At 36.4% G+C, this 13,978-nt stretch overlaps 1 protein-coding gene across 1 annotated transcript; it reads left to right on the top strand.

Annotated features, from left to right (window-relative positions):
- The first annotated feature begins 2,364 nt into the window (after positions 1 to 2,364).
- Positions 2,365 to 9,311, top strand: LOC118557981 (carcinoembryonic antigen-related cell adhesion molecule 5-like). The gene is made up of 10 exons (XM_036128527.1): positions 2,365 to 2,371; positions 3,187 to 3,267; positions 5,549 to 5,824; positions 6,044 to 6,117; positions 7,637 to 7,808; positions 7,927 to 8,000; positions 8,288 to 8,462; positions 8,607 to 8,672; positions 8,758 to 8,835; positions 9,241 to 9,311. Exons 2-10 carry the CDS (start codon positions 3,189 to 3,191, stop codon positions 9,309 to 9,311), a joined length of 1,065 nt encoding a protein of 354 aa, XP_035984420.1. The 5' UTR covers positions 2,365 to 2,371; positions 3,187 to 3,188.
- The last annotated feature ends 4,667 nt before the right edge of the window (positions 9,312 to 13,978 follow it).

Below are 13,978 nucleotides of genomic sequence, written 5' to 3'. Positions count from 1 at the left end.
AAACCATCTGAACTGAGATTTTCCAAACCACCATTTTTTTTATTATATAAGAATATTTGATTATTGTTATTGTTTTTCTGCGTACCTGATTGCAGATATGCACTCACATGCAGCCCCAAAATAGCAATGATTTAGTTTTCTTTTACATTATCTGTCAGAAACCTGGCGAGTTTCTTCCTTATTCTTAGGTTTGCTGTCTTCACAGTAATTTGGTAAATGTTTCTGTTGATGAGGGACTGAGCCGCCAATAACAGCTGCATTTTGGTAGAACGCTGGCAATAAGTTGACAATGAAGGATGTCCAAACTTATCTCAAGAGGTGCAGAGTTCCCGACTTGCTGGTGAGTTTTGTTCACAGTGAGTTTTGTTCACTGTTCTGCTTAACTGGATAAGAACTGGACCGGTTTGCTGCATTATGGCACCATTTAGAATAATAAAGGTAACAGACTTTGATCAAACTGAACAGAGATGTTGTCATTCCCAAACTAAAACTCTCTAGACAAGTGCATGTCAGGTAGGGCTGGGCAATATATTGAGATTTTTTAAAAAGAGATACAAGATGAGACTATTTAATTTACATTGAGATGGTTTATCTTATGTTATAATTATATTTTTATCTATTCCAGTGGGTTATTTTTCAGCCGTTTCTCATATTTTCCACAGCTGAAAAAAATGTGCCTGTAAGACATTTGGAATAAAGCTTTGTTTCAAGAGATGCCTTTTTATAATTACTCTTATGAAAAGAAAAATATCGTGTGTCAGCATTCAGCTTAAAACTGTCGAGACTTTATTTTTGCTCCATATCTCTCAGCCCTAATGTGAGGCTTACCGAGGTTAGAAAAAAAAAAACTGAAAACAGAGAGAAAATGTAAGGTAAAATGGAGAAAAAAACAAACCAGGAAACACGTAATCAAAACCACAAGGAGAGACCTAGATAATAAAACAAAAAAATAGAGCACCTGCAAGCTAAATATGAGCAACAAGACTAACTACAGTGAAAAAAAACCTGAAAGAAATAAAAAAAGAATAGAGTGAAACCACTAAAACATTTCTCTGGATGCAAAAAAATAAAATAAAATAAAAATAAAGCAAAAAACAGCAGAAAAATCCCAATAAACTTTTTTTTTTTTCATTTACTGTTAAAAATAGCAGTTAACAACCACCATCAGTCAGTCACAGTATCAGAGTAAATGGGGCTAAATGCATGACACATGTTTTAGATGTCAATTTGTAAAAGGCTTGAAAATCCTGCTACATTTTCCTTCTAATTGATAATGTAGCATTACTTTGTGTTGGTTTGTCACTTTGACATTTGTGGTTGTAATGTGTCAAAAATGCTGGAGGGTTGGAAATGAAACACGGTGCAGCGCTCTGCAGTTTGACTCGTCTACACAAAAGCAAAAACAAGACTCATCGCACACTATCCCCTCTGGCCTGGACTAAGCTGTGAAACCACAAGCGGATCCCTGAGAGGTGTTGCTTGCAAGACTGCGGACTCCCTTTTTGTTGACGGTGGGACACTGATCATTGAAACAGAAACCAGCCTCGTTTTCTTTTTTTTTTTTTTTTTTTGCATCACCTCGCAGTTTTAGCTTCATGGCCACCAGTGGCCTACTGGGTGAGAGGAGAGGAAATAGGAGGAGTCGCTCGATTAGAAGCCAGGGTTAAGGATGGACAGAAAAAAGGCCAGCTGGGGCTGAAAAGGCCAGAATAATAAAAAAAAAGAAGAGAGAATCCTTGGAAGAGGATGCTGCAAAGTGTGCAAAGCTCACGCACTCGTTTTCCAGGCGACAGAGAGAAGTGATGAACTGTAAATGACTGCCGCTGCTGGTGCAGCTTCTTTGGGGCTAATAGGCTAACATCAGACTTCGCTCTGAATTGGCAAAGTCATATTTACGTAATTCACTACAAAGTTTTAAGAAATAACTGTATAAATTTGAAAAAAAAAAAGTATCCATTTAGTTAAGAGAGCATGATTTAGACTATAAAGTAACCTGCTAATGATGTATTTGTAGGACTGGGACTACTAGTGCACGTTTTAGGAATCAACAATTGTTTATTGAATGAAAGTAATTAATCAGCCAACTAATCTATTAATTGAATGATTTTTGTAGCACCTGAGCAGCAGCATCTAACTCCTAATGAAATCAGACCTGCTGGTGCCACCAAAACACAGATGAAACGGATGTTAGGGAGAGTTCAAGTACTTTTTGTGTGCACAAGTTATCAGATGTTGCGATTCATGGTATAGATACGTGCCAACCAGCTGATTTTTTTTTTTATTATTATTGCATGGTTTTTGCAGCATCAAAGTTCTACTGAAATCAGACTTGCGGATGAAACTGATGGTAGATCAAGTACTTCTGAAAGTGGTGCACAAGTTAAATGTGCGCGCGTAACTCATGTTGTGAATCATTGTATAGATGCTGCTGCTAACCAATCAACTGCAGGAATTCTTGCAGCATCTGAGCAGCAGCATCAAAGTCCTTTTGAAATCAGGCCTACAGTGGAAATAGAAGTTAGGGAGGGAACAAGCACTTCTAAGACTGGTTCGCCAACGCACTCTGTAGACGCTGTAGTTAGTACTGAGATCTGTGTGTGGTTGTGTTTTTTAACTCTGGTAGAAATTACCTTAAAAAATATACTTAAGTATTAGGTACCTGGTGTGATTTCTTATGGCCCTTTAGGTTAGTCCTTTATACATAAACTATGTTATAAACTCTAGAGACAGCTCAGAATTGATAATTCAGGTAAGTTATCTGGGGTCTATGGGCCGGTTGGATTTGAAACTCCCGTGCTGAAAATGGTTGCCACTGATGGCCACAACAATTCACTTACTGTGAGATATAAGGTGGGTAACGTTACTGTTCATTCAACCTTCAAATGTATCATTTTTACTCATTTATACAATGTAGAATTTAAATTGCAGAATTTTATTTGACAGTTCTGGCAACGTTTAGGAAGGCTAGTGATAAAATAGAGTTTAAAATGTAAACCTTTGTACCTCATGTGTAATAATAATCTAAAGCACTGCATCATCTTAAGGTGTGAAAAGCTCATTTGATTATCTTCCAGAGAAGAACCTAAAGTAGAACCAGAGGAAGTGTGCAGTGACGAAGAAGCCCAGACAGGGCACGTAGTATGTGGAAAGACAGGAAGTAACCTCAATGTTTTGTTCATCTCAAAGTGATGAGAGCGATGAAGAAGATGGCTTTGGTCTCTGCTGCGTCGGTGTTTCTGCTCTGCTGCTTCGCCGCTGGCTCCCAAGGTATAAAATATTACCTTTTAAGGGGATTCTATGGGAATTTTAAGCAAATTACATGAGTATGAATGATGTTTTTTTCTTACTGTTTGTCTCACTTCATCCTGTTTTCAGCTGCACAAATTAGTTCAGTTGCATTTCTAAAAAAAAACAACAAAAAAAAACACATTTTCTATGTGTAAAACCACACTTCTACAGGTGTTGATGGTTTCCGTTTGCGTTTAGCAAACCGACCGTAATATCATAAGTCATACTGTAAATTTAAAAAAGCAACATTTTTAAGCTGACATTTTAAACTGTGAAAATGTAGACAAATGAATTAAAAAAAAAGCAAACAGATAAAAAACTATTTAAATATTTTTTTATTATGTTTGATGTTAGTGTGGGTGTTCGACTTAATGTGTCAAGAGGTCAAGTTCAAGACTCTCCACCTTTTATTTCTAATGATTTGTTCCCGTACTGTTTTAATATTTTATGCTTTTATGCATATCTTTAGCTTCTCATGTCAAATTTAATTCATAATCTAGTTGCATATTTTAGCACCCCCTGTTAAATTTTCACCTCTCTGTGGTATAAATAAATAAAAGACTGAGTATTAAAATAGCAATACTTTTTTTGCACCTTTTAATTTGATGCATAGCCCATTATGCAAAATCTTACTGAGCAACACACAAAAGAGAAAGGTTCTCCAGATCTCTCAGATTTTGAGAACCTTATTTTAACAACAGCTCTCTTCAGGTGACCATACAGATGTTCTCCTGGACTTAGTTCTAGACTCTGACTTGGAGATTTGGAAACTTAATTTTTTTCTGTTGAAGAAGGCATCTTGGTGGCAGAAAGCTAAAGGTTTTAGGTCAAAACTAAATGATATAACTGTCTATAATTTCATCTACCTTGACAAATATCCAAGATGCCGCCACGATAAAGTGGCTTTGCTTTGGGTGACGTGTTATCTTTGCCTTTTTGAATTGAGAAAGCTTCCTGGATAGAAAGCAAAACGTCTTTAAACGTCGGAAAACAAGTCCAGGTGTTTTGCTTTTTTTACTTTTTCTGGATTTGCCTTAAGAGCATAAACAATTTGCTCACAAGGTGTTTTCTTTGGGGAAAAAGGCCTTTTGGTTGCTGCCTTACGTCTACATGCATGGAGCTTGCAGGATGTAAATGTCACATGTTGAACAAAAACACGACAAAGAACTTCCTGCAGCTCCCTCAGTGTTGCTCTCAGGCTGCTTGCAGCCATCCTGGCCACCTTTCATCTTGTCTTTTTAAGAGTTGTGAAGAAGTATCCACTTTTACCGATGTCCCTGGTGTCCCACGTTTTTTTCCAGGCATAGTCTTTCTTTGTCCTGACTGATACCTTTGTGTGATGAGATCATCGGTAACCTGTCTGCAAACTGTTTAGCTGAAAGACCTAAAACAGAAAATGTTGAGAAAATCCTGTTAGGCAATGAGATTTTCTATAACAGATGGCAGAGAACTGATAGCTGGAGATGATTTGTGGTTTAGGAGATGGACCAAAACGCAGAAAGGATTGTGGGAAAGGCATACTGATGGTATTTGAATTACAATAGAACTAGACATGGAACATCAGGAGAACAGGACATAAAGCATGTACCGAGTCACAGGTGGTACAACGGGGAGAATAACGTGAAGTGATGGGCATGGTAATAGGAGGACCCAGGAAAGAACAATAAGCAACAGAAAACTTAAATGCTGAGGGAAGTGTGGAGAATGACATTAGATGTAGAGCAGCAGAAGGTAACCAGTGATACTGAGGAGGGGAGAATAATTAAAACAGAGGAAGCTAAACCAAGAAAGGGAAAAACACAAATACTAACCTATGGAAATAAACTATAACACACAGGGGACCACAAGAATCAGTAAGGAAGTAAAACCAAAATAATTAACCTGTATGGCAAGACCTCACAGACACTAATGAACATAAATAATTAACTCAGTACGGCAAAACCATATGGAACAAAGTATTTAAGGTCAGTGAATATTTTTATTTTTTCACACCAACAAAAGGTCTGATTTTTAAGTGTAATTGTACATATCATAGATCAAACTGAGGAAACAATTAAGTTTATTCACAATTGGTTTGTGTGACTTTAGCCTGACATTTCAGCATTGTGGACGCGGTTAATGTCTGATGTCGTTCGGAGCAGATGTAATCATTTTTGATTCTTTTTAAGTCATTGCAGCACCTAGTTTTTCAGACTTGGTTGACCTTGATGTGAGTGACAATCTGTTGCTTTTTAATTTTAATCTTGTTTTTGGTTTAAAGGTTGTGAGCGGTTTGCTGCAACGGGCCAAAACGTCGATGTTCCTCTGGGATACAATCTGAAAACTACAGATACACTGAAATGGAAGTTTAAAGATACAACAATATTTTATAAAAGGAAAGATAAACTAATTACTGGGAAAAAAGATGCCGTCACTACAGATGGATCACTCAGACTGATAAATATAAATAAGTCCCAGGAAGGCGTCTACACCCCTGAGGTTTTCAATATAAACGGAATTGGACAGCCCCTGAAAACGACACATTTGTGTGTTTTGGGTGGGTACATTTTTTTTATTTCTCTTCAAATCATCAATAACCTCTACTTTATCTGCTTCTTAAAGAGCTCCAAAAATGAAAGTTTATCGTCTCATCAGTTCATGAAACTATGATTCCTGTATGCATCAGAACATCACCAGCTCACTGTATTGTTTATCACGTCAATATAATATATAATATAATATATAATATATAATCTTTTTGACCTAACCCACTCAGACCCTGTGAAGAAGCCTACAATAAACTCAACATGCATGAACTCAGAGGTTATCTTTACCTGCGGTCATAATCAGGTGAGAACATATTTTATGTGATTATTATTTTAAAAAGCACCATAGGAAAATTTTGATTTCTTTAAGGCATTTTTACATAACCTTAGAGATATTTGAGGGTTTTAAAAAAAATCCACGCAGGTCTTAAATACTTAGGTAAACAATGTTTTAAAGGTATACTATGCAACCGGGGTTGATTTTCCAGCGAGGCTCCCCCCAGAGGGTGAAAGTAAAAGTGCACTGTCATAAAGATGCTCAGCTGTTCTGGTTTCTCTGTCAAGCCAGGCGCGGTTGTTTTGAGCTTAGCAGACAGGCGAACGCAACGAAAAGTGGAAAAAACGGCAGTACAAACAATGACTAACACAGTGAAGGTATGAACATCAAGCTTCCCGCAGCGCTATCTTGGCGAGGCGGCCACCTCGCCAAACTCACGCTACCGCCTCGCCAACATTCAAAAAAAAAAAAAAAAAATAAATAATAATAATAATAATGATAATAATAATAATAATAATAATAATAATAATAATAATAAAAAAAAAAACTCTATATGCTTGCATGTTTATTTGACGTTAACACGCGGTTCTTTGTTGTTACTTTCGCGTGTGCATATAGTGAATGGCAGGGCAAAAACACATGGAGTTCTCGCCGTAAAGCGAGACTTCTGTGGGTGCGGGCCGAGGGCTCCTGCAATTGCAAGTGCGGTATTTCCCCCACAGACCACCAGGGCGGCCGAGAAAACCTTTGTTCGACCTGAAATGACTCATTTAATCATCCAAAACGGTATGGAACATATTAATTAACTGAAAAATGTTGCATAGTATGCCTTTAAAGTAGATAATCATGAACGTTTGTGATAAAATGCAGTTTTGTGAAAACCGGTTACAGATTTTAGTACTTCTGCTCATTGTCACTCTTAGAAACCATTGCCTCTTTCATTCAAAGATAACCAATTAATAACTAAGCAGTTTTCAAATGATGATTTTTTTTTAATTATTGAGGGAAAAACATCCAAACAAGTCTGGCTATAATTTCTGGGTATTCCATGCTTTTTGAGATCTTTTTGCCTACTTAGTGTTGTCACACAGGTTCATTTCAGGTACATATTTGATTCTATGAGTAGGACAGTAATCAGATCTGGGTTTGGCTGGTGAATTAAGTCTTTGCTCTCTAAAAAAATGGTTAATCACATTTAATTCAGGATTTCATATATGAGGGATAGCTAAAATATCACTTTGGGCCAGCTTAGGTAGCTTTTGTGCCTTTTAGAAATGAAGTCATAATCTGAAAACTGCTTCTTGTATTGACCGGTTATCTTTTGTCTAATACTAACATTAATTTAATAAAATGCAGAGATAATATTTCACAATACAGTAAATTTACATTTTTTAGCCATTTCTCATTTTAGCAATTCAAACTGAAATAATAAAGAAAAGTAACATTGGTATCTTTGCGATTATTAGGAGTCAAGATTTGTTTACAATTGCTTTACTTTAAACATCAACATTTTATGACTAATATTTTATTCTATTCTTTTTGTCAGCAACCTGATGGTGCCCAATACAAATGGTTCCAGAGCGAGGAGCTGATGAGCAATGAAACACAAATCTCTGTGAAAAGAAAAATCGCAGAAATTAAAAACGTCCATTTTTCCTGTAATGTGAGCAACGAGGTCAGTTCAGAAAAAAGCGAGTCTTGGACCAATACCTGCATTGGTAAGTATCTGGGGCGGTTACCACAGGCAATAATAACAATAGTCAGAAAACTGTCTTGTCTGTCATGACCTGATTTTATTAAATATTGAATGTTTTTCATCTGATCAAACCCACTCAGAGCCTGTGAAGAAGCCTGAATTAAATGCAACGTGTAGTGACTCAGAGGTCATCTTTACCTGCATCGCTGCACAGGTGAGAACATTTAAAAATGTATTATTTATGAAGCAACTTTAGGGCATTTTCAGGTAACCTTAGAGAGTTTCCAGCTTTTATTACGTTATTGTACGCCTGTATTTGCGTGCAAACTTTATTACTGAAACGTTTTAAGTGTCTTTAAAGTTACATGAAGCCTTCTTTCTCATATAATCCAAATTTGAATTATATGTAAATGTTTTGCTTCATTTTTTCCTGTTTTACTTGAACCCAACATACATACTTTTTGACTGCTTTTTAAATCACTTATATTTTTCCTGCTCCAGCCTGATGATGCACAGTACAAATGGTTGCTGAATGGCAACGTGATCGCCAATAAAACAAATATCTCCCTGATAAGAGGAATTTCAGAAAGTAAAAAAATGAATTTCTCCTGTCAAGTTTACAACGAGGCCAGTTCTGAAAACAGTGGCTCTTTGACTCACTCCTGCGAGGAACCCAGTAAGTATATCTGGCAATTCCCACAGCCAATCATTGTAAATGCAGAATGTGGCTGAGCTAATGGCTTATTCTACATATACATTGGATATTCACAACGACAAACTTATGTCTGAGTTAAAAAAAAGTTATGTTTTCTGTTCTAAGACTTTCTAGGTCTCCCAAAGGAGTTGTTTGGAATCAGCATCTGGGTTTTTATTGGTTGTGGAGGAGGTATGTTTACATATGGTCACAGTGTAATATACTAAAACGAACCTTGACTAAAGTAAACCTCTGATATTTTTAACCTTTTTTTTAGGTTTTGTTCTAGTGCTGATAATCATCATCATTGTGTGCTGTGTCCAATGTAAAAGGAAAAAGAAGATTAAAAATAACGGTAACATATTTATTCTATTGTTTTAAAAGGACATCATTTTGTCACGGGGTGCATAAACTAGGAATAATTGGATTTTAAAGACAGACTACAGGAAGCTTAAAGGAGCTATAAGTAAGATATTTACTGCAAAATCAACCTAAATAATTCTCATTTGTCACCTGGGATGGAAGTATCATTCCCTTTAAACAATCAGTCCTCTCCATCAACAATGTCTTTTTCAAGTTTTTCTCCTTTATAACCTAGAGGTACGGTCTGGAGGAGTAGCGATTTCTCATTGAATGCCAGGGAAGCTAAACCTCCCTTGTGAATTCATAAAAGAATTGGTCAGATATGCATTGCTAAACTTCATAAATGTAGTAATTAAACTGCAGTAAATGTTAACTTAATTTCTTGAGCATGTTCCAGCTGTTGAGATCGTGTCCGAGATCTCCCCAGCAGGACGCTGCCTGTCAGTCTCTATGCGAAATCCCTGTTGAGGTTTGAGCCTCGGTGCATTGAAGCAACCAGCGAGAGAGCAGGCCCCTGATTGGATCACACGCAAAATTTTGTCACTTCCAGTGAGGTTAAACTTCCTAGGGAACCCGTGGGCCCGCCAAGGCAATTTATCCGGCCCTCAAGAATTAAATAAGGCATATCATGTCATAAAATGGAGGCAAATATGCTTTTAAAGTGTATAAAATGGCTAAAACTGTGCCTCCTGTGGCAAATGTTGATTTTTTTTTACTGTGTAGTAACAGCATCCTGCCACTAGATGTCAGTTTTCCCATGACAAATTAAAAGAACCAAGAAATGTCCAAAAAGAGAAACATTGATGCAGAATGATGAGTCTAAAGTATAACTCACCACTATATGAACTTTTTTGCAGATAAACTGTTTAAATGGGTCTAAGGGTGGTAATTTAATGTTACTGTGAATTTTTTTATTTTGTTTTTTATTTCAAAAATGAAATTATGAAATCAAAAGTGTATATACAGGTGCAAACAGCCCTTTTACATGACTTCATGATTTTGACTGACAGTGGCCAGACAGAGGGGGAAGGAAAGAGGAAGGAAAGAGCTATGATGGGGCTGCGGTCATGGCTTTTTACTCAAAAGTTCACGAGAAAGCGCTGCCAGTCAGGATGACTACAGAAAGCTGACCGAACGGCTTTCAAGACATTTTTCAAACTTAGGAAGTCTGCTGTTTCTGGAACTGGTCAGTCCAGGGAAGTTTGAGGAAATGAAACAAAAGTTTCCGGAGCAGGCGTTCCAACCTGTCCTGAAAATATACGGTAATTTATTTGATTCAGGGATACTAAAATCTGAACTTCAGGTTCTATGTTCAAATTGTGACTTGCAAGGGAAGAGAGGAAAACTGACTTTTGTTATTTTTTGTTATTTTTTTTAAAGACAATAAATGGTGTATTGTCACAGCTGTACAGGCTGTTGTGTTTGGTTGCCACAATAGGAGCTACATCAGCTGCTGTAGGAAACAGGTTCTCTTGCCTTAATAGAGTCAAGTCATAAAAAAAGCATCACAATGAGCCAAGAGCAAACTTGGCCGTTGTGAGGAAACTGGTCAAATCAATGGAAAAGACAGTCAGTTGGTCCATTTCCTGCAAAAGGAGAGAAGGGCTGATTTTGTTTTTAAGTAATTTATTTTATGTGTTTCAACTAATGGCACTGAGCAGCTACAGAGATTAGCAGCTGCCTCTGGTCCGGAAAAACTTTGGTTCAGGGTGTACCCCCGTGTTAACTTCCTGGTTTCTGAACCAATCATATGAGAGTTCTCAGGGTTCCCAACACAGAGCACAGCATTTATTTTGGCAAAAGAGCAACAGCCTGCTAACATGGAAGCCAATAAGAGAAGCGGACAAGAAATAGAACAGAATACAGCATCATATACAGTGTCCTGTGGAAGTAAAAATTCACAGCAGCAACATACCGTTTAAAAACGGCATATTAGATTGTTGTGATTGGCAGGTTGTCGTGCCGACGTGAGCAGCAAGGTATTACTCATTGCTCCATTATACAAACGTTTTACTTTCAGTTACAGTGACACAAATGTTCATGTTTAGATTTTAGGAGAACGGTAAAATAAAGCTAAAATGATTAAGATGTATTTAGACTTGTGGGAGGCAATCACAATAAATTGTGTTGGAAAATAATAATAAAAAAGAAATAGGTTTAATTTAATTAGAAGTTATTGTAAATATAAAAATTAACAGCATATTTACCTCATTTAATAGTTCACTTAATTGGCTGATCCTACTTTTTTTTTTTTTTTTTACTGTAACCGCATTTTTTGTGAAAATGGATTCTTCTTGAAAAACCTAACATATCTTTTATCAAGACCTATATACTTCCATATTTTCACAGAGACCTTCAACATCCCCTCAGGTTGATCATAGTTGATTAAAGTTGATCAAATTATTCATGAGCATGATGGAAGGCTTAGAAAAGCAAACACCTAAACAATGCTCTACCTAACACATTTTTAATTTGTTTCTAAACATTTTTGTCTTTTGACCGCTGATTAATGCCTTTTGGTGTTTTCTGAACAGACGAGGAGGAGCTTCATCTTCAGAGAGCACGGCGACCATGACCTTATTGCTCTCACTCATCATCCTCCTCTTCATCATCAACACCAGCAGCAGCTGGAAGAGCCTCTGGAGCTGCACTTCTTTACATATAAGATACCCAGACATTTACATACGCTGTATTATAACACATTTTATCATGTAACTGCTCACATATCAGTATAAAATCTGTCTGGTAAAGGGGTGGGTCATTCTATACTTCGCCCCATCCCTTAAATATGTACTCAATTTTTATTTTTCTATTTATTTTTTTACAACATAATTTTTTTTCTTCTTATCTTTGAACCAATGAACATAGCACCCTCAGGTATCTGGAAATTTTACTCAGGTCCACACCTCTCTTCCTGATTATTTCCCATATTTGGTTTTTGTCCCGTGATGTCACACATCAAATTAGTCTGTTCGAAGTGTTGCTTTAGAATACATCCATTTTTACCTTAAATTTAGTCAATCAACCAATCAGAAGCGTCCCAGCATCATATAACCAGGTGTATGTAAACTTGAACATTGTAATAAAACTGATTTAGAGTCAGACAGTGAGGGAAAAAAACAATTTCTTTTTGTAAAGCATGTGTAAATAAGTTTGAAACATGTATGTATGTATAATACACTCAACATATATTTTCCATTTAAAATAGTGTGTATGTCTGTATTAGTCCTAAAGCTATAGTTAGTAATTCTGTTCTGTACCATTTTTTGTTATACTGTGTGAATGGAGAACTGATGGGAGCTCTCCAACATTACCAGACAGAAACCCCCTGATTAATGATACGTTTTGCTGTGAAACTGTATTTTTTTTGGTTGTTTTGTTTATTAATTATTGAACTTTTCTAAGTTTAGCTGCAACTTGCTCTCCTCTGACTGGAGATCATATCGTTTGAGACACCAAACACCTCATAGCAGTTTCTCATGTCACGCTGAATGCTTTTTTAAGCTTAAAATGCCGATTTAATTCAAATTAAAAGTGGGATCATATATCAAAAAGTCTCTAAAAGGCTTCTTTATGCTTTAACTGTGGTTTAGCTCATTTTCAGTTCGTGTTTCCTGATAGTTTCATTAGGATTTTTGGATGAACCAGTTGTGTTTCTGCGTACAACCTTCAACTTAGCAAAGAACACATTTATAATGGGATTTATTTTTTTATTTTTTTTTGCCAGCAGCCTGTCTCACAGGTTTTATAAGATACAGTTTGACAGTTGCTGGAACATTGATTTCCACATTAAATACAAAACTTTCATCTGAAAAGAGGATTTTATGCCATTGAGCCACAGATTAGTCATTTTTCTCCTTAGCACAGATATGACGCTTCTTACATTAATGCTGATTCATGAGTGGCTAGACCACAAGGAATGCTGCATTTGTACTCCTTGTCCTGGACATGTATCTGTGGGGAGACTCTTAAAGCTCTGACTCCATCTCATTCCAAACCTGAGAATCTGCCCAAACTCATAAACAGGGTTTGCTCATTGATTTTGTTCCAGTGATTTTTGCAGTTTTTCCTTCCACTCAACTTTCCATTTAAGTACTTGCATGTAGCACTCTGTGGAAACACAGCTTCTTTAGCAATGATATTTTGTGACTTACCCTCCTTGTGGAGGATGTTGGTGGCTGCTCACTGGACAGCTGTCTCTGCATCATCATTCTGTAGACCAGGAATAATTTTCATTCATTTTAGATAATATTCTACGTGTGTTTGGGTTTTTCTTTTGCAGTAAGCCATGATCATCAAACTTAATGTGAATAAGGACTTATATTATCAGTTTTTAGTAAATGACCATAAGTAAATCTTTCCGTTTTTAAACAAAATTCGTAAAATAAACAAAGTTTTACAATGATAATGTATTTAGCGGAGTCTGTCTCTTCTGTGTAAATGTCATCTGTGGTAGTTTTTACTGTTGCCCTGTGTCGCAATAATACTTCGTAATGAATGAAAGAGAAAGTAAACAGTTACTTCCTCTAAATACTATGAGAAACTCCCAACTGATTGTAGAAAGAGCATTTAATGATTATGTGCAGAAATGAAAATGTTAATATCACTATGTAAGCAGTTGGATAACAGAGTCAATTCAGCACTGGTCTTCTGTAGTGAGCGCAGACACCTAAACATGATCCTTTATTTACTTTAACGGCTCTACTTCAGCACACTCACATCAAGGCAAACAACTTATCATATCCTGATAAGTCCATAACATGATTAGTATGGTATATTTGGGTTGATATGAGTTCATCTTAATTAGCTACATGGGAAATTCAACAAGCAGTGAATTAATTTTTATTTAGTCCTGAATTTGGTTTTTCACAACACTGTGTGCTACTCAATAATTGTAAACCTGTTTTTTTTTTTTTTATGAATGTGAATAATATGTTTGTGAATAATATGCTTAAAATGGCCGATTATAAGCCCTGAAACAACAATCTTGCCTGAAGTTGCTGGGTTAAGTTGTGATGTTTTCTTCTTTTAGTTTATCTAACATCTGGAGCAACCAGCTTGTCTGGTCATATCTGGGCTTGTTTGAATTCTGTTAGCCCTATCTAATGTGCTTGTACTCTTTTTTTTTTTCTCCT

This window comes from Fundulus heteroclitus, chromosome 24 (assembly GCF_011125445.2).
Source record: "Fundulus heteroclitus isolate FHET01 chromosome 24, MU-UCD_Fhet_4.1, whole genome shotgun sequence".
In the NCBI taxonomy this organism is placed as follows: domain Eukaryota; kingdom Metazoa; phylum Chordata; class Actinopteri; order Cyprinodontiformes; family Fundulidae; genus Fundulus; species Fundulus heteroclitus.
Note: the sequence above shows the minus strand (reverse complement) of the source record. Positions and strands in the feature narration are given on the sequence as shown.